The sequence below is a fragment of the Castor canadensis genome, chromosome 7, assembly GCF_047511655.1.
Source record: "Castor canadensis chromosome 7, mCasCan1.hap1v2, whole genome shotgun sequence".
In the NCBI taxonomy this organism is placed as follows: Eukaryota; Metazoa; Chordata; class Mammalia; order Rodentia; family Castoridae; genus Castor; species Castor canadensis.
The window spans coordinates 105,020,013-105,042,087 of record NC_133392.1 but is presented as its reverse complement, the minus strand read 5'-3'; the positions used below and the strand labels follow the sequence as shown (position 1 = coordinate 105,042,087).

The following is a 22,075-nucleotide window of genomic DNA, read 5'->3' as shown; positions in this document are numbered from 1 at the left end:
GTTCAAGTGAACCGCTTATCTTAGCCTCCCAAGAGCTGAAATTACAGGAACATGCCACTATGCATGGATATAGGCTTTTTATTTTTGTTCATAGTGGTAGTGAGGATCAAACTCAGGGCTTCCTGCATGCTAGACAAGTACTCCAATCACTGTCCTTTAAGCTATACCAATCACTGTCTTTTACATGCCCTATATAAACCCTTTATATTTAATATGTTAAGCCTTAAGTCTGCTGTTTTATTTTTTGTTTTCTGTTCTGTTTTTAATTTGTTTCCTTTGTTCTGCATTCCTTAGGTTACCTGACTATTTGTTCAAATTTCATTTTCATATATCTATATTCCTTTTAAATATATCTCTTTGTATAGCAACTTCAGCAGTTGCTCTAAGTGTACATTTTATATGTGTACATTTTACCACTTTGAAAAAAATAGAAAAGCCTTGCCTTAGTCTTGCCTTTTCTATTTTAAAAAAGAATGGAGAGATGAAAGTAGAATTTCAAATAGCTTGGCTATGAAAAGCAAAGAATAAGAGCTGGGTAAAGTGGAGTGACAGAATGTTTTTTAAGTTGGTTAATTAAATATTAAATGTCAAAAGACCTAAGCAACCCTAGCAACTAATAGTAAAAAGGTGGCAGATAAGGGAAGTGGGAGGTATATGGGCTGACTGACACAGCAAGCATTTTAAAAGAGCAAGGAGAACAGATACATAGCACAAAAGGAAGAGATTATTCAGGCTAAGAAGAGGGGGCATCATTTCCACTGTGACAAGAAGGACAGGGAAAAGATGGGGCTTGGAGGACAAAGTCTGAATGGGAAGTTGGGAGTAGTGAGAGAGATCTCATTTATGTTACAAAAAGTCTCATTCTGCAAGAAGCTTAGATCACAGGAGGAATTAATGTGGGATGGAGATATGATGAAAAAAGTTCAAATTTAGCTGTTACAGTCAGCTGAGGTGACACACACCTCTAATCTCAGTACTGAAGAGGCTAAGGCTGGAGGTTCACAAGTTTAAAGCCAGCCTGAGGAGGTATCAAAATACCTGACTTCAAACTATATTACAAAGCAACAGCAATAAAAACAGCATGGTACTAGCACAAAAACAGACATGAAGACCAGTGGAACAGAATAGAGGACCCGGATATGAAGCCACACAACTATAACCAACTTATCTTTGACAAAGGCACTAAAATTACACGATGGAGAAATGACAGCCTCTTCAACAAAAACTGCTGGGAAAACTGGTTAGCAGTCTGCAAAAAACTGAAACTAGATCCATGTTTATCACCCTACACCAATATTAACTCAAAATGAATCAAGGATCTTAATATCAGACCCCAAACGCTAAAGTTGGTACAGGAAAGAGTAGGAAATACTTTGGAACTAATAGGTATAGGAAAGGACTTTCTCAATGGAACCCCAGCAGCTCAGCCAACTATGAGATAGCATAGATAAATGGGACTTCATAAAACTAAAAACCTTCTGCTCAACAAAACAAATGGTCTCTAAACTGAAGAAACCACCCACAGAGTAGGAGAAAATATCTGTCAGCTACACATCAGACAAAAGACAGATAGCCAGAATATATAGGGAACTCAAAAAACTAAATTCTCCCAAAATTAATGAACCAATAAAGAAATGGGCAAGTGAACTAAACAGAACTTTCTCAAAAGAAGAAATTCAAATGGCCAAAAAACATAAGAAAAATTGCTCATCATCTCTAGAAATAAAGGAACTGCAAATTAAAACCACACTAGATTCCACTTCACCCCTCTTAGAATAGCCATCATTAGCAACATCACTACAACAGGTGTTGGCAAGGATGTGGGAAAAAAGAACCCTCTTACACTGCTGGTGGGAATGCAAACTAGTACAACCACTCTGGAAAAAAATTTGGAGGCTTCTTAAAAATCTAACATAGACCTGCCATATGATCCATCAATACCACTGTTGGGGATATACCCAAAAGACTGTGACACAGGTTACTCCAAAGGCACTTGCACACCCATGTTTATTGTAGCACTATTCACAATAGCCAAGTTATGGAAACAGCCAAGCTGCTCCACTACTGACAAATGGATTAAGAAAGTGTGGTATTTATACACAATGGAACTTTATGCAGCCATGAAGAATGAAATCTTATCATTCGCAAGTAAATGGATGGAACTGGAGAACATCATTCTGAGTGAGGTTGGCCTGGCCCAAAAGACCAAAAATTGTATGTTCTCCCTCATATGCAGACATTAGATCAAGGGCAAACACAACAAGGGGATTGGACTTTGATCACATGATAAAGTGAAAGCACATAAGGGAGGTACGAGGATAGGTAAGACACCCAAAAAACTAGATAGCAGTTGTTGTCCTCAATGCAGAGAAACTAATGCAGATACTTTAAAGCAACTGAGGCCAATAGGAGAAGGGAACCAGGAACTAGAGAAAAGGTTACTTTGAGAAGAATTAACTTAGAAGATAACACACATGTCCAGGAAAGCAATGCAAGTCAACTCCCTGTATAGCTATCCTTATCTCAACTAGCAAAAACCCTTGGTCCTTCCTATTGTTGCTTATACTCTCTCTTAAACAAAATTAGACATAAGGGCAAAATAGTTTCTGCCTGGTAGGGGGGGAAATGTAGAGGGTGGGGGGATTAAAGAAGGGGGGTGGGGGGCATGGGGGAGAAATGACCCAAACATTGTATGCACATATGAATAAAAGAAAAAAAATAAAAATAAAAAAATAAAGCCAGCCTGGGCTACACAGCACGACCCTATGTAAAAGAGAAAAAAAAAAAAAAAAGCCCTTGATCAGCATAAGAGAAGAAGCAAATCTGAGTAAAGATCATTCACAGTCAGTACGTAAAGCTCTGGCTGATCTTGAAAACATAAAATGTGCTTTCAATTTCCAAATTTTTCTCAAAACTGTGTTTTTTTATCCTGAATATAGAAACAGAAATAGTAGAGAATTAAACCAAGCCAGGAATGAAGTTTTACAAGACCAGTTCAAAAGCAGAATGAAGAAACAAGAGAAATAAATTACGCAAATTCCCTACTAAAATATAAAACAAAAGATTATCCCTTGTTAAGAAGGTGGCTCTACATCAGAGAAATGTTTACAAAAAATGTACTGCAGCCTTTTTCCTTCCAAAACACTTCTACCGCAGAAGAATCTATGCAATAGAATAGGGCTCTGATTTACGTTTGTAATTTCAAATAAGATGTGAATGCAGCAATAGCTTGAAATTCTCATCTGTTTCACCCCTGCCCTCTAATTTTTCACTGTGCCTCTTCTTAATGCCTCCTAAAATATTTTTTGGTCATGAAAATGGCAGTGCAGTTTTAAACTTCTGCAGAATACTCAACCTTTTTGTTTTTTAACTTGTTTGTTTTTTTGGAAGTACTGGGGTTTGAACTGAGAGACTCACACTTGAGCCACACCTTCAACCTAATAAACAAACATCTTAGACAACCATTTCTTATGAATGACTAGAACACACAGCTCTTGACTACAACAGTTTCATCCACTTCTGCCTAAGATCTTATCAATGGTTTCTTCAAATCAACACTGTGTTCCCAGCATTTTTTCATTGCAAAAGATAACTACTATGACATTCTGAACAGCATTTTTAAATTATTTTAATCAAAAAACTGCTTATGTCCAAGTCTAGATAGGTGAGATGATCAAGTTTAATTTTTAGAAATAAAAACATTACTTCTGGGAGGTAATTCTCTGAGATGTGTTTTTTTTTTTTTTAAATAAAATGGAATGAAGCAAGATAAAAACATACCTGAGGAATTATATAAACATTATATTCACTGTCTATTTTTCTTGCCCACTAGAACCTATATACCAAAGAGGACAGGGACTTTTGCTATCTCCTATTCCTGGAAGAGTTTCTAACACTAGCAAGCACTGATTAAATATTGGGTATGTGGATCAATGGATGGCATTAAAGACTCTCCTAAAGCTTAAATTAATACTAAATCTAAGTCTAAACTCCTCTAAAATGCCTTTTAATCATTTCTTATTCCTAGTTTTCTGACATAAGTTACAAAGATGAGTATGTGTAAAAATGAAAGTTTACTGTTTCAAAATATCACTGTTGGACTACAGATGTAGCTCTAGAGCACATCTAGAATGGCAGAGCACTTGCCTAGAATACACAAAATAATGGGTTCAATCCCCAAAACCACAAAAAAATGCACAATTGCATATGATGAAATTAAGTTTAAATATTAAGTCTGAAAAATAAAATGTATCAATATAATTATCCATAAACAGTGACTACTATCTCCATAATCTATACAGAACCTCAACAGTATGCTGAAAACTTGGGCTAAACCCCAGCCTCCCCACCTCACATTAAAAACATTACTCTGCAGCATTAGTTCATCCATTCCTTCTTTTTCAATTTTTTTTTTTTTCAGTACTGGGGACTGAACTCAAGAACTCACATTTGTTAGGGAAGTGCTCTACCACTTGAGCAATACCCCCAGTCTTTTTGTTTTTATTTTATTTCTGAGAGAAGGTCTCACTAACTTTGTCTGGGCTGGCCTCAAACTCCAGGTCCTCCTGTTTCTACTGCTCAAGTAGCTGGGATTACAGATGTATAACACCATGCCTGGCACTCATTAAATCTTGTATAAAATATTTTCATATCCCTTGTAGTTCATTTAATTCAAGCAGAATTAGAACTCTCACCAGGTACTTTATATATGTGTATTTATATACAGAAATAAAAATATAAGTATCAATGCATCTAAGAAAAACTTTATAAAAACAAGGAAATCTATTTTCCTTTTATGCTTTATTATATTTTAAAAACTCCATATTTCTAAGATACTAACATTACATCTAAATTTGTCTCTTACCTAGTTTAACAGGAAAGCCTGGAGGAAGCTTCATTTGAACAAATTCTCTAAGCTTGTTAAAGTGCTTGAAGGGAGCTATTACTTCTAGGACATTCAATAATCTGAAAAATGGAAGAAGAAAACCATGTTTTCATTGTTCAAACTGATTTCTGTGCATCATTATGTTGTTTTTAAACTATATGATTCAAAATAGTAGTACTAACTTCTACATTTACAGATGAAATCTTCTTCCTCTTTTTTGTTGTTGTTATTCCTTCTGCTGTATTGTCTATTCGTAACTTTTACTTAATGTCTGCTTGTAACTTTTACTTGATTTTGCAGCCATAATTTCCAGTTTGATATCAGACCCTTGTTTAAATGCAGTCAAAGCTTATACTTGTTTACTTACTAAAATCCACAAATACCTAAATTCTTGAAGTAGACAGTTTCCATGGCTGAATTTCAATATCAATTTATTAAGATGTATTCAAAGTCTCTTATGTGCTTAATATTCCTCGATTTCTTGCATTCATTTAATAACCAGTATTTCTTGCTATTATATTTAAAGGGAAATATGAATCACATTAATTTCAGGTTATACTATTTTTTTATGCTACAACTTCTTTCTCTTTCGGTTGGACTGATTTAATCTTCAAGTAGTACTATCTTTCTTTCAACAAGTACTTATAGATGCTGTATTTCTTGAATTCTTTTGTATCTGAGAATATCCTTATGCCCTGATATATAAGTGACATCTTAGCTAGATATACTACCAAACCATACTTTTTTTTTATTTTTTTGGTGATACTAGGGTTTGAACTCAAGGCCTTGAGCTTGCTAACAGGTATGCTACCACTTGAACCATACTCCCAGCCGATTTTTCTTTTGTCACATGTCAAAAATATGAGAAAATGTAAGGCTAAGCTGACTTTACCTCTTTTCTGCCTGGACGCCTTCAATTTCTTATTAACAAACTTTAATCATAATTTTTACTGATTATTATGTACCCATTTTTCTTGAAACCTTATGCTATAATACAGAGTAGGTTTTCCATTCACAGAAGTTTACTTCTGCCATATTTTAAGAACAACTTCAGTTACATTTGGGAAGTTATCTATTTAAGTAGAACAACAATGGTTTCCTATGTTGAACTGTCTCTGTCCTCCATATCTATTATTTATCTAATTCCTTTCATCTGTTCAATTCATAAATTGTAAGCTATCAAAATTTAATTTTCAGTCACATCTAGTCTCTTCATTATTCTTCTCTAATGTCTTTTTGTTTCATTTTTTATTTATTTTGGCAGTGCTGGAGTTTGAACTCAGAGTCTCATGCTTTCAAAGCAGGAGCTCCACCACAAACCATACCCTCAACCCATATTTTTGTTTTGGCCATACTGGGAATTGAACTCTGGGCATCATGCTTGCTAGGCAGGCACTCTACCACTTGAGCCACTCCACCAGCCCTTTGTGCCTTGAACTGAGATCATCATCCTGATCTCTGCCTTCTGAGGAGCTAGGATTACAGGCTTGAGTCATCACCGCCCCCACCATATGTTTGTTAATAGTGCTATTAATTCTCAGTTTATTTCTTTAGCTGTTCAATCTTCATTTCATTCTATTATCTTTCAGCTCATCTTAGAGTGATCTAGGTTTATAGACTTCGTGTTCTATTGTGTGCTTTTCCATAGAAAATTTTTATAGAAAATTTTCTTCAGTTCTTTAACGTTTTATTCTAGAATTAAATCTTTATTTGGTTTTTGTATTCAGTGTTCCTTATTTTACTTTTCTTCAAGGACAGTGGTTGCAATTGCCACATCCTATAAATACTAAAGATATCACTTTTTTCACATAATCACAAATCTGAATTTAGACTACCTCCTAAAACTGATGTCATCATAAAATTAGCTGCATTGCTTCTCTATTAGTAAGTAGTAGAATATAAAAGTGGTACATCATGGAGTCAACTGGGTCCTAGATATGATGGGTTATGACAGGTTTGCATATGTAGTTAGCACTCTTCTAGCATTTTCTATGACTTTTCTCTCTCTGATCTATAAGTTTTGGGCTATAGAGAATGTTCTATCTACTTTTCTAAAGCTTAGGTATGAGGCAAAGTCCAGGAGCAGGCTATATACATGGACTTTGTTGTAAAATATGGGCCCTGCCTTTTTTCTTGGAAAAAAAAAAATTTAATGCATCAGGCCAAGTTTTTAGTTTTTTAATGTACTGGGCAAGATTAGAAAGGGAAGGAACTAGGAAGACAAAATAGCCTGGGGCTTCAACTCATTCCAGCCATCCCATTTTAATGACACTAAAGCTACAATAGTATCAAGAGTGAGCTCTAACTACCCACCTCCCTCCCATTCCATTCATCTCTCCAAATGAGATTTTATTTTTTCTAAAGGAGCATCTGGTCAGTACAAGTCTGAAAGGATATAGTCAAGTAGTTCACTGCAATATTGTTTATAATAGGAACAAACTAAAAATAATTAAAATGTTTATCAGTAGGGACATGATAAAATAAATGACAATATATCAATACTATAAAAATATCAAGAAAAAAGGAAAAAATAACAGACAAAAAAAGTAGTTACTGTTAGAACTCAAAGATACACTCACTTTTAAAAGAAAAAAAGGAACTGACAGAATGAAATACAGACCATTTGCCACTTTTATTAAAAATGTAAAAACACAGGTAAGTTTAGATAAAAATATACCAGTCATTAACTATTAATGTGGTAAAAGTTATCACATAACTAACTAAAAGTTATGTGATAGTCTTAAGACTATTTTCAAGCATGTAGTCATGTATTACTTTAATAACTTTTTAAAAACAATTCAAAAATTTATGTAGAGAAATCAATAAAAATACTTTTGTGAAAAAGAAAATTTCTGAAAAAGTACACACACTATTCAAGACAACAGCTACTTGAACCAGGCGCCAGTGGCTCACGCCCGTAATCCTAACTAGTCAAGAGGCAGAGATCAGGAGAATTACAGATGGGAGCCAGCCCAGGCAAACAGTTGGCAAGACCCTATCTCAAAAATACGTAACACAAAACAGGATGAGCAGAATAGCTCAAGTGGCCGAGTGCCTGTATAGCAAGCATGAGGTCCTAAGTTCTAACCCCAGTGCTGCCAAAATCAAATGAAGTGAAAAGACAACTACATGCTTTTATGATTAGAAACCTGAAATACACCACCCAGTTGCAAATATTACTAGAACCTTCACAGCTTAATAGATTTTTTATCAATATGTACAGTTCAAAACAAACTTACAATTCAATCCCTAAGGGAAATTCCTGGCTCATGGCTATGGTGGCTTTAAAAGTTTTCTTACTTTCTTTGCACACCAGTTCTCTGCCCAGATGAGGAGCTCTAAAACAGTAAAAGAGAGAGAGAAAGAGGGAGAGAAAAGAAAAAAATGTTAGGAAACTTGTTCAATAGGCTACCATCTTTCAGAGAAGAATTTGTCATCTTCCATTGACATTTTAATAGTTCAATTTTTCTTACTCTGTCTATAGAAATAAATTAAAATTACACTAAAAATAATAAGCAGTACATAAGAAATGAGACCAGTGTAACAAAAATAAAACAGCAGAGTAAGAGTTCAGAAAAAACAAAACCATCAGATCAGATAATTCCCACTGAGCATAATTGAATTTCAATAATCACTATTACTAGGAACAAAGAAAATCACTAGAAAAAACAAACTTTGAAAGTATCACATCTTAACATCACTTATTCAATTCAATCTACTATTATAGTAGCATTCATCAGCAAGTATTATGAAAAACAAAGAATTCTATGGCAATCATTGTCCAAAGAAAATTACAACAAAAATTTAAAAATTTAATTCACTTGTTTGTGATTTTATGAAAGGGCAACACTCATTCTGTAAAACAGAATGTGTTCTGATGAACTGAGCATACGTGGTTAGCTCTACAGACACAGAAAGAGTTAAAGAAAGCAGAAACAGACTAAAAAGTGGACCATTGCTTCAAAATTCTGGTTGCTTTAATTCTTTTCAAGATTAAAACAGACGGGACTTCCTTATTGCACTGACTCACCCTGACTGGAATCTCCTGGGATTTTTTGGAAAACTGATCTGATACAAAGTTAAGTCTGATTATGTGACACATGCCACATGGTACTTCATTCCTGTTTGGTCTGATCTGCTGGGTGCCTAGTGTACGAGGCAAGTTCAACAGAATGGCCTCTCATAGAACATGTTTAATACTACAGAACATTAAGACAGAGAGAAATTATGGAGAAGTTATAAAAATGTAATAAGCCTGTTAAGAAATGTCTGATAAAGCTGGAAAAAAAAAGAAATGATGACAATTTTTTCCTAAGCCTAGTGGTAGGTGATATTTCATTTTCAACCAAAAGAAAATACTGGCTGCCCAGAAAAAACTATTTTATTCATTCATTGAAAAGACATTCTTTCTTTATTCATTGATCTTTTTTTAGTCAACAAACATGTACTGAATACAAGCAATATTCCAAGTATTCTATAAAGTGTTAGTAATACTAAACACAAGTTATGTTCTATGTACTCTAATTAAGTAGTAGTAATACAACAGTAGCACAGGTTTTATGGAAGGAAGGGTGAAACAAATAAATAACGATAAGAAGATGAACTTAGAAAGGCAAACAGGAAACAGTGAATAAATAGCCTTATAAACAATGATGAAGAGGCCAGGCACCAGTGGCTCACACCTGTAATCCTAGCTACTCAGGAGGCAGAGATCAGGAGGACCGAGGTTCAAAGCCAGCCTGGGCAAACAGTTTTCAAGACCCTATCTCCAAAAAACCTATCATAAAAAAGAGCTGGTGGAGTGGTTCAAGTTAAAGTCTTATACCAAAGTACTCACATATTCTACTTTTTAGAAAAATCCAAAGAAAACATAAACCAAAAACACATACTTTCCATTTTCAGCAGATATATATTCTTCCCATGTAATAGTGTTCTGAGGAGGAGGGGTAAGGGACTGTCTTCGGACTGGCTGCCAAAAAATAACAAAGAAAAAGGTGAGAAGTGTGAAGAAAGAAAAATGTCACATTTTTTAAAATACAAAATTAAAATGTATAGCAAACTGGGGGTTTGGGGTATTGCTCAGTGGTACAGTGTGTGAACATGCAAGGCACTCTAGGTTCACCTCCCAGCATCAAAATCAAAACAACAAATAGAGAAAACAGCAAACTATTTAGACTATCAATCTACCTAATATACTACTTTAAAAGATTTCTTTTAAGAGAGTTCTATGGCTAGTGGTAGATGAAGGTCTCAGGAAGATCCCCAAAAGAAAGGGATTCTCTACTTGGCCCTTTAGATCCTTGTCTCCAAAAGCCAAATAGGAATTTTCAGGCAGAGACACAAAGCAAGAGACAGCAGAGATTTACACGGTAAGTAAGGCAGAAATAACAGACATGCCTCATAGGCAAGGCGCCAGTGTACAGGAAAGGACAGCACACACCCACACATGGGTGCATGCTCATGAAAAGAGGCACACCAACTGTTCTAACATTAGGGACCTGTACTACACAAACAGGGCAGGGGGTGAGATGTAGCATAATTAGCAGCCCCAGGCAAAGTGTGGCCTGATTGATCATTATCTCAGCTCTGTTGTACAAAAGATTCCAGAGAAGTTATTATCATTGTCATCAATGGGAGGGACATCTGGTCCTATGACATGTTTACACCTGCTCCACGGTGCAGCCTCCTCATCAGAGGTAATTATCCACATTTGAGAGGTGATCTATCGTGTGAAGCTCTGCTATCCCATGGGGGTAGTTTTGATCCCTTGTCATAAAGACACTGTCAATCAGTCCTGCCATTCCCAAAATCCAGGGTGACTTTAGGAAAGACACAAAGCAAAGGAGACAGATGTAAAATGGAGGCAGGGATATCAGGTTTTTATCTTGCTTTCAGTTTACCTGTGGGCACAAGAGACAGTGACCCTTAGCAAAAGCAGTTTCTAAGTACCTATGCTGAACATTTCTCAGTCTTCAGGGATTTAGGACACTAGCCAATTTGGCTCTGTAGCTGTCCTTATGAATGTTAAACTAGTACACAAGAAGGGGACAAGTTGTAATAGCTGAAGTATGTAAGTCAAAGGAGCCAGTTGTTTAAGCTTACAAGTAGAAATACCATTATAAAGCAGAAGACAAGGGAAAGTCAAAAGTTAGATGACATCCAATTAAATAATTGTGTAGATTCCTTTTTTTCCCCAATAATTCCATGAGAATGAGTCACTAAAAAAATGTGTTTGGATTTGGTAGAAACGGCCTTTTGTTGTTGTTGTTGTTGTACAACTTCAATAGAAGACCTTTGCCAAAGATTTCGTCAGAGGTGCCTGGTAGAAGAGCTTTAGTGTCAGACAACCGTGAGTAAGAACCCTTTCAGCATTGTGTCTGGAAGATCTGACACAAGTGACCCCATATTTCATTATTGGTCTCTTGAGACACGGCCTCATTATATGGCTCTAGCTGACCTAAAACTCTTGATGCTGCTGCCTCAGCCTGCTGAGTAGCTGAAACTACAGGTGCATCCCACAGCACTCAGCTTAATCCCATTTCAGTTCTAACACTTTCCCCGTCCTCTCTGAACAATTTTCTCTGAAAACATTTCTGCTTAACCATACTGTGGTTTATTTTTCAATTATCCCCTGTTGCTGTCCCAATTGGTATGATTTGATCCCATATTGGGGGGTGGGAGGATGAACAGTGTCAGGCAGCTAAAAATTAATGCTAAAAAGACCCTTTTCGGAAAACTTAAGCAACAAGGAATGGCTTTTGAGATGAGTTTACCTGGAGCTCATTTTTAAATTTAATTTTGTTTGTCCATCTCAAAATACTGCTCAGGTTGCTTTGTCAGAGTTGTACATGTGTAAAATGTAAACAGACAACATTTACAAGGTTTTACAAAGAAAATACAAAATAAAACCAACAAGAGCAAACATTTAAAGAAAAAGTAAACAAGTACTTGTTAAGAGTCATTTTCCATGAATTTGGCTGATGCCTTAGAAAAGGAACAAAACTTGGCAGAGTGGCTCAAGTGACAGAGAGCCTGTCTAGTAAACACAAGGCCTTGAATTCAAATCCCAGTACTGAAAAGAGAAAAAAAAGAAAAAGCTCTGGAAAACAAAAGACTTTGAACAGCCATGGTCTGAATTTAGCAGATGAAAGTCTAGTTATTTACACTTAATATAGCATTTTAGGATAATAATTAGGACAGACAGCATTATGTCAGGACCATCAAGCTCATGTCCTTTTAAAAATACATTTAAATTTTTATTTTAGCATAAAAAATGATATAATCTTTATGTCTCTTGTCAGTAACTGGACTGGAGATGAGGCTCAAGCAGTAGAGCCCCCATCAAATGCAAAGCTCTTAATTCAAATCCAGTAACCCTCACCCCCAAAAAACTATTACTTTTACATATAAATCTTCATTTAATTTTGCCTCTTAAATAAAGTAGAATATATTTGTTTACAGTTGTATTTTCTAGATGACCATCACTAAATTCTCTTAATGATTATTGTCATTTTTTGGAGTATACAATATTTGGACATGTCCAGTTATCTTTGTTTAAAGATGAGTCATGATACAATGAAGCACAGGAGCAAAAGTCTGAAAAGGGCTAGCACTACTGATAATTTTAGTTTGAAGGATGCCAGCTTGGTAAATTATTCTCCTCAGCTCTGTACTGTTGAAGGCTTATATATTTGGGAAACATACATACATTTCTCCTATTAAAAAAGTCAGCAACGTAACTACATGGAAGTATCTTATCTTAGCTTTTCCTTTTGTTGAAGTAGAACAATAAATTTACAGCACTGACAAAAATCATAAGCATTAGAGACCTCTTATAAGCTGAAGGGACAATGCTAGTTACATGAATTAATTTTCATTATATGCACTTAAGTGCATATCATATATACAAAAATGCTCGTTCAGGCAAGACAGATAGATGTAAGCCACATTTTACATAGTAGGACTGCCCGATGGCAGGTTTATTGTTCTCATATGAATGGTACTGATTATAACAGCAGAGTGCCAAGTTTTATGTTCAAAGTCCAAACACAATGCATAATGCATAAAGAGAGCACTTGTTTGTTTCCATGTGTTAATATTTTACACCTTTAATTTTGTAAACTCTTGTATAGCACTTAAATTTTTGACATACAGCTCTACTTTTTTAGTCACAGGCACATAGGGTGTTAATGTACTAGAATCATCTAAAATAACAGCTGTTCATAAAGTGGTTATTTAAAAGTCTCTGGCACAGATACACAAGCAATTATCTTGATACAACACAAAATTCTTTTTCTTTAAGCCAGTTTCTTGGTAAATGTTAGTAAAAGTAGAACAGTATTTTCTATTCTACTTTTGGCCTCCTTGCTTGGACAGAGAACTGGGTTTTAGTCTTACATTAGTTTAATGAAGTTTGACCTTAGAAAACTATTTAGAAACTTAGTAACATGTCAACTTTTTATAAACTCCATCTGTTATATACTTTTTGAGAGTTATATACTTTGTAACAGTTTTATTTGCATTTTGAAGCTTTTGCACAATTTGTTTAGGCAAAAATTGTTTTGTCTTTTTTTTTTTTTTTCTTTGCAATACTGGGGGTTTAAACTCAGGCACCCTCAGTCCTTTTTGCTTTAGTTATTTTTTAGGTAGATTCTTGCATTTTTTTCCCAGGCCAGCCCGCACAGCAATCCTTGTACTTAGGCTTCTGCAAAGCTGGGATGACAGATATGTGCCAATACACTGAGCTTTTTTTGCTGAGATAGGGTCTTGCCAACTCTTTGTCTGGGCCAACCTCAAACAACAACCCTTCAAATCTCTGCCTCTTGAGCAGCTGTAATCATAGACATGAGCCACTGCACCCAAATTTTTTTTAATAAAATATTTTTAAATAAAACACTTATGCTTCTCTTATAGTTTTTATTTAAAACATAGCTTAAATTCTTCATGTCTTTTCTGCATATAGAACTATACACATGTTAATTAGAATCTTAACTTAATTATATTTTAATCAAGACCCAGGAAGAAAGCTATCTGAAACTGGTTCTCTATATACTAACAATTTATGAAAAACATTTGTAAATAGACTTAAATGTATTGTAAAAGAGGGTTGAATCCAAATTATATTTATGACAGAATGAAACATTACGATAATCTGTTCACATAGACAATCTTTAAGATCCTTTTCTGCATGTCTCTAATCAAGCAGTTTTCCTTGGTTTTAAAATGACCCTTTTTTTTTCCTTCAGTCCTGAAGTAACTCTTGTATGTCTCCATTTTAACTAGGACTAAGATAACAATCTTAAATAGATGGTATTTTAGAAGCAGCAGCAGAAGAAGGGAGAAAAAAAATAGAAAACACTTAGAGGGGAAATAGGCCCTCTACATTAACTCTACAATTGCAGTCCAACAATCATCCTAAAGATGCTCATGCTCACCCTCACACGTATACACACACACACACACACACACACACGTACACATACATACACACACACACACACGCTTTAAATTAAGCACATCAAAAATGTCAACTTAAGCTAACATAAAATAGCTACAAAATGCAAAATAAATGCACTGCAGAAAAGTTAATTTGTTGTTTTGGGGAGAATGCTAGGGGCAGGTTAAGTTTTCACCAATGCCATGTTAGGACTCCTTTTGATAGAAATTTATTTTGATGGCTGAAGCAAAACAGTGAGTGAAGTGTTTTGGGTCAATCTCCAATTTATTGCTCCCATAGTCATGCAACTATTTAACTCTCCAATAAGTCAATTATCATAGACAGACTATAGATATATACAAAATGACACATAAAAACAATTACATTAATTTAGAGAACACTCTTAGATAAACCATCCTTTAGTCTTTATTTTTCTTTCCAGGTCACAGGTTTATGATTTTATGAATAACTAGTCAGCTAGAATTCTCCCTGTGGGACACAAACATATTTAGCACTTCATTCTTATCTAAATAACAAGAGATCTCCTTTTAACATTTTGGTTACTTTGTGTACCTTATATTTTTTCCCAGTTAATTTTTAATGCAAAATTACAGATTTTAATTTTCCTAGTCAAACAAATGGCAGAACTTTAAATTAGTTCAAATAAATACAAATGGGTCAAAACAGCCTCCAAACAATATGGAATCTAAACTTTGGATTTTTAATAGAACAAATGCAATTGGAAGATAGTATGTAAATATAAAGTTTCAAATGAAAAGTCCCAGAAAAGTTGTTGTTACTGCTGTCATCATTTGGGGGTGGGGGGGATATCTCGTTCCTATGAGATGATTATACCTGCTCCAGGGTACAGCTTCATCATCAAAGGTCCATATTTAGGGGGTGATCTATCTTGTGAGGCTTTGCTATTCATTAGGGGTGGTTTTGGACCCTTGTCATAAAGATCAGTACTATCATTCCTGGAAACCAAGGTGACCTCACGAGAGACTCAGAGCAAAGGAGACAGATGCAAAATGGAGGCTGGATGTCAGGTTTTTATCTTGCTTTAAGTTATATTGTATGTCCAGGTATAAGGAGTCTGTGCCTTTTAGCAAAAGCAGTTTCTAAGGACCTGTTAACAGTTCCATCAAGTTCCAAAAGAAATATTATCAATTTTTTACATCCCAACAAGAATACAGTAACCACGTAATAATTTCTACTCCTTCAATGTTTCAGTCATCTGAAATGCTCCTGGCATATGCTAGATGCTGAACACGGGAGCTACAGAGAAGTGTAGGAATAAGTATAAGCTCAGTGGTAGAACACTTGCCTCGCACCCACAAGGTCTTATTCAAGGGCCTAAGTTTATCCCATTCACTTGGAAAGAAAAGAAAATACAGAGATGAACAGTTAACAAGAAATACAAAAATAAGATTTTTAAAGCTACTGCCCAGGCTGAAGTGCAGTGATTATTCACAGGCAAATCCCCGACTATTTTTACTTACTGCAGACACCAAAACAGCATTAACACACTACAGTCCCAAGTTTCTGGGCATAAGCAATCCTCCAGCCTCAGCCCCCTAAGTTCTTAGGACTACAGGTGTGCACCACTGCACCTAGCTCAAAACAATACACCATTAAAGACCAAAGGATTACAGAAAATATCAAGTACTGCAAAAAGAGGAGGGGGTGGGATGTGTCCAAGAGACTACAGAAAATAAAATAGTAAAGTAGTTCAGAAAAGATGGCAATTTTATATGGACAATAAATCAGGGCTATATGATTGGGTTTCTGATTTCAATGAAAATGAAACTTAGAAAGCATTTTAAAGAAACTCTTAATAAAATTTAAAACATAATACAAGTCCAAAGACCCATGGCCTTTTTGTCTGGTCAATGGAAAAAGGGGGTAACTTTGTCAACAAGTAAGTTCAGCATCCCCTCTTTCAACTTATCTCCATTTCTTTCTCCTGAGCACAAACGTACTAACCAAAATTCAGTAATTAAATGAAGACTGATGAGGCTCTAATTCAACGCAAGAAAAAAGAGTACATACAGGCAGGAAGGGTGTAAGATCACACTAAATTGTCATGATCAGTGTACTCACTTAACTAAATTATGACTGATCCATTTAATACATGAACTATCTAAACATTAAAATATTTTCTTGGAATGTTCTCTAAACTGAAGAGAACACCCACAGAGTGGGAGAAAATATTTGCCAACTATACATCAGACAAAGGACTGAATATAAAGGGATATAAAGGGAACTTAAAAAACTAAATTCTCCCAAAACTAATGAACCAATAAAGAAATGGGCAAGTGAACTAAACAGAACTTTCTCAAAAGAAAAAATTCAAATGGCCAAAAACACATGAAAAAATGCTCACCATCTCTAGCAATAAAGGAAATGCAAATTAAAACCACGCTAAGATTCCACCTCACCCCTGTTAGAATAGCCATCATCAGCAACACCACCACCAACAGGTGTTGGCGAGGATGCGGGGGGAAAAAGGAACCCTCTTACACTGTTGGTGGGAATGTAAACTAGTACAACCACTCCGGAAAAAAATTTGGAGGCTACTTAAAAAGCTAGACATCGATCTACCATTTGATCCAGTAATACCACTCTTGGGGATATACCCAAAAGACTGTTACTCCAGAGGCACCTGCACACCCATGCTTATTGCGGCACTATTCACAATAGCCAAGTTATGGAAACAGCCAAGATGCCCCACCACTGACGAATGGATTAAGAAAATGTGGTATCTATACACAATGGAATTCTATGCAGCCATGAAGAAGAACGAAATGTTATCATTCGCTGGTAAATGGATGGAATTGGAGAACATCATTCTGAGTGAGGTTAGCCTGGCCCAAAAGACCAAAAATCGTATGTTCTCCCTCATATGTGGACATTAGATCAAGGGCAAACACAACAAGGGGATTGGACTTTCAGCACATGATAAAAGCAAGAGCACACAAGGGAGGGGTGAGGATAGGTAAGACACCTAAAAAACTAGCTAGCATTTGTTGCCCTCAACGCAGAGAAACTAAAGCAGGTACCTTAAAAGCAACTGAGGCCAATAGGAAAAGGGGAACAGGTACTAGAGAAAAGGTTAGTTCAAGAAGAATTAACCTAGAAGGTAACACACACGCACAGGAAATCAATGTGAGTCAATGCCCCGTATAGCTATCCTTATCTCAACCAGCAAAAACCCTTGTTCCTTCCTATTATTGCTTATACTCTCTCTACAACAAAATTAGAAATAAGGGCAAAATAGTTTCTGCTGGGTATTGGGGGGGAGAGGGAGGGGGTGGACTGGGTGGTAAGGGAGGGGGTGGGGACAGGGGGGAGAAATGAACCAAGCCTTGTATGCACATATGAATAATAAAAGAAAAAGGAAAAAAAAAAGCTATTTTAACAAAATTCTCTCAATCTGACTGTAATCAAAAAACGCTGAAAGGAAAAAACCATACATTTTTCTAGGCTGCAGAATTAAACTAAAAATAAAAAGAAAAAAAATATTTTTTTGGAACATATAGTATTACCATGAATTGGCTGGAATCAGGCATACTATTCTGGAAAATTTATCCATCTCCAGGGCATATAACCTGGCACCATAGAGGAGGGATTCAACACTGAAGTAATTCAAACTTCCTTTTCATAGTCTTTATTTTCTTATGCCTATGACTGTTTACACTTCAATCCAGCCCCCACGTGTATGAATGTTTATACAACACACACATAAACTATTGTTTTATGAACTAGTAATGACTCTATGCGTGTTGCTCTGGTTGTTTTCTATCTTTTTTCATTTTTTTTCCAGAACTGGGGTTTGAATTCAGGGCATACACCTTGAGTCACTCCATCAGCCCTTTTCTGTGATGGATTTTTTTCAAGATGGGGTCTCAAGAACTATTTCCCTGGGCTGGCTTCAAACCTCAACCCTCCTGATCACTGTCTCCTTAGTAGCTAGGATCACAGGCATTAGCCACCAGCACCCAGCTTCTATCACTTTTATTCAGATACTAATATTAAAAAAAAAAAAAAAGAAAAGGTAATTGTGGCACACTAAATTAATTCCCTATCTACGAAAGGGTCCCTACCCTATCGTTTGAAAAACAATATAATAACATGTTAACATTTGAGGAATCTTGAAAGATATTCAGGAATTCTAGTACTTATTTGTAAAACTAAAATTGCCAAAATAAAAAATATATTTAAGAATCCATCCAATTAATTTCATTAGGAAAGATGGTAGGAGTAGTTACCATGTTTAATGTATCTCTTTATTTCTTAATTTCCCTCCCCATTCCTTACTGATCATGCAATGCTTTGCATACAGCATGCTTTCAATAAACATATCTGAATAAAAAATTTACGGGATGGTATAGGTTAGTGATGGATCTTTAGCTGGGCCTTCGAAGCAGCAGATTTTGGAACTTTACATAAAGGAACGTGGAATAAAAGTTAACACTGGGTTTCATACTCACAAACGATTTTAATGTACTTATTAATGGAGACTCAAATAACAAGCATAAACCCTCACAAAAAAAAAAAAAAAAGTTTTTTTTTTTTCTTTGCTTCCTAATAGTGACATGAAGAAAATGAAGACTCACAGAAAAACAAAAGGAAATTCATAGTAAAACATCTCAAATGTCAGGAACGCCATCCTTTTTCTCATGAGAAAACAATAAATTAGGAAAAGTAAAAATTATACCTCAAAATTCTGTTCCATTATGTTTCCACCTTTACTCAAACTCTCCACGATGGCCTTATTTCGAAGAATATCCTCTTCACTGAGGTGTTCCCTTCTTTTCCTTGATTCTAAAACAAGTCCATTCACCAGATAAAAGTCTGCCAAAAAGTTTCCTACTCTTTCCTAAAACAAAACCAAACATTCAAAATAATGAAATTTAAAGTAAGTTCTTCTAAGATTAAAAAGAAAAGTGTCAAAGTAATATATTTTTCTGTAAACATATAATATGTCAGTGAAAATAAATATCCCTTTAATATTTGAAATTACCAAATCATTTTATATATCCTGTTACATTAAAATATACAAATTATGCATCTCCAATGTATACAGGAAATTTTAAAAGACACAAAAATGTACAGTTATTAACTTACAGGTGAGTTAAGACTAAATAAAAATACCACATAGTATTCTTTTATAATCTACTCCCAAGTAGCACAAAGCTATCTGAAAACTTTATTAAACCAACAAACATTATGAGTAACAAGGAGGGGTCAGGGATTACACTGTTCCCATTTTATAGATAGAAAAGAAAAGCAGAATAAAGATGAAACAATCCAAGTCACATAAGAATCTCTAATACAACTATAATTGGTGACCCTGCTTATGTTCTCTAATCTCTAACAGGACCAAAATTTAAGTTGTAGCTGCTTGCTGCTTTGGAAAGAAGCAGAGAAAGCAGAGTAGTCTTGCTCCCCGACACATTTAAGTATTTTAATTATGGACTGGGGAGAAGGAAATTCAAGTGACAAGAAAGGCAACAAAAGTAGTTACTTCTTTTCAATGAAGTCTTGCTAATCCTTCAACATTAACCTTCACCTTTTTTCAGACCTACAGGTGGTCAGAGTTTGAAATACTTTAAAAATAAATCAATAACTTAGTAAAAACAAGCTTCCCACTTCTACCTACATGCAAATCAGTCTCTGCATTGCTCTTTTCTGTCATTCCAAAACTATGTGTTTAGCATTATTTCCTGGTCCACCTTGCTTCGGTGGCCTCCTTGCATATAAGTCATCAGAAAGCAAAGCATTTTGCACCAGTTTCTACCTACAAAATGGGAACCATAAGCATACTGACTCCCTCCTTACCTGTCAAAGATTTAAGGAGATCACCTAGATGCTGTTCAAGAGCTTTGAGCTGCTTAGCAGTAGCACTAGATGAATAGCAGTTTCAATTTTATCTTCTCTTGAAGTGATCCATCTAATGCTGTCCAGAAGAACAGAGTACAGACAAATAAGACTCCAAACCAACAAATGGACTGCAATGCAGGATCCCACAACTTGGAATCCTAAATGCCATTTGTTGCCAAATAGGCTTAGAGAGGAAAACTGATGAGCCTAGAACTCACAGTTAGAATTCATCTGTGGCTGGGTAGTAATTATCAGGCTTTGAAACCATACAATGACAAAGCATTTATTAAATGTATGTTATTATATCAATAAAAATGTGAAGTATGTATTCCCCATGATCCAGCCATTTCATTTCTTGCTACCTTTAACATACAATACAAAGTCATGTAAAAGGATGGTAGGCACATTCATTTATAACAGCAGAAAACATAAAGATGTGCCTAACTAATTAAATGTATAAAAATAAAATTGGATAAACAAGTTACAGAATATCCATAGTACGGAATACTATTCAGTTGCTAAAAAGAATGAAGTAGCACTACATGCAATGGTAAGAAAAAGCTTCTATCTCATACTAAAGACTAAAAACAGCCAGTTGCAAAACAACAGGTACAACATCAAAACAAAAGACTACATATTATTATGAATACATATCTACACATGGAAAATAAAAAAAGGTCTGGAGGATTTACAGATAACCTTCAGCAAGGTGTCTAGGATTTTGGGTAGTAGGAGACTGTGGGTAGTAGTCAAGGGAGACTGTCCAGCTGTGTGTGTGAAGTTGTATGATGGTTAATTTTATATTAATTTGGCTAGGCTAAAATGCTCTGGTATTAGTCAAGATGTTGCTATAAAGCTATTTTTTAGATGTAACTGACATTTTAATCAGCTAAATTCTGGTAAAAAAGATTATTCTCCAAAATGAGGTGGGTCTTTTACTTCAAAACTGCCTCACCGATACACTGCCTGATAGTCTGTCTAGTCTTTAGATTTTTGACTCAATACTACAATATTAACTCTTCCCTGAATTTCCAACTTGCTAGACTGCTGTATACAATTTCCAACTTGTCAACTCCTAAAATTACATGAACCAAGTCCTAAAAATAAATGTTTCTCCCTCTCCTTCTCCTACTCTTTCTTCTCCCCTACTATTTCTTCCCCCTTTTTCTATCTCCTATTAATCTTGTTTTTCAGAGAATCCCAAGCTATATTTTTGTTTCTCTAACGCAAATATATCTTCTTACTGTGTTTACTAAAAATATAATTTTTAAAAACAGTTCATCTTGCCCCTTACCTGATGCAGTTATTCTAAAATTCAAAAATTTATCAAAATAGTCAGACGTGGTAGCTCATACCTATAATCTGAGCTACTCTTAAGGTGGCAAACCCCTGTGATCCCAGCTACATGGGTGACCATGTGTGAGGCCAGTCCTGTGCAAAAATGTGAGACCACACCTGAAAAATAACTAAAGCAAAAAAGAGCTGGAGGTATGGCTCAAATGGCAGAATGCTTGCCTAGCAAATGCAAGGCCAAGTTCAAACCCTTGTATCACAAATATACATATATCTACATATGTATAAATGCTTCTTTACACATTTCATTCAAAAATTTAAAATATGTATTTTTATAATATATATTATATATGTACATATATTTGGGGGAGATATTGAGGCAGTGTCTGGTTATTAGCCCAGACTGGCTGCAAGTGATTGTCTTGCTTCAGCCTGCCAAGTACCAGGATTACAAGCATGCACCACCACATCTTGAAAATTCTTTTAAATATATTTTTTAAAGTCTTCTATTACCCTATGCTGACAGATAAATAGGAATTATGGAGAGAATTTACAAATCATTAATGGAGAAAACT

General features: G+C 35.3%; 1 protein-coding gene across 8 annotated transcripts in view; it reads right to left on the bottom strand.

The window, feature by feature from the left end:
* The window catches only part of Ankrd13c (ankyrin repeat domain 13C), a 91,954-nt gene that overhangs the window by 7,701 nt on the left and 62,178 nt on the right, over nucleotides 1-22,075 (bottom strand). For 5 of the 8 annotated variants that reach the window (XR_002213356.2, XM_074079769.1, XM_020180247.2 and 2 more), the window contains 4 exons: nucleotides 19,042-19,203; nucleotides 9,775-9,854; nucleotides 8,125-8,223; nucleotides 4,865-4,965 (listed from right to left, as the gene is read on the bottom strand). Coding sequence is in view for 5 of the 8 variants with exons in the window: in XM_074079769.1 (XP_073935870.1) it covers nucleotides 4,865-4,965; nucleotides 8,125-8,223; nucleotides 9,775-9,854; nucleotides 19,042-19,203 (442 nt within the window). In the remaining 3 variants the exon portion in view is untranslated. Of the gene's footprint in view, nucleotides 1-4,864; nucleotides 4,966-8,124; nucleotides 8,224-9,774; nucleotides 9,855-19,041; nucleotides 19,204-22,075 lie in introns of those variants that run through there. The other 3 variants (XM_020180248.2, XR_002213357.2, XR_012449863.1) reach the window with 3 other exon arrangements.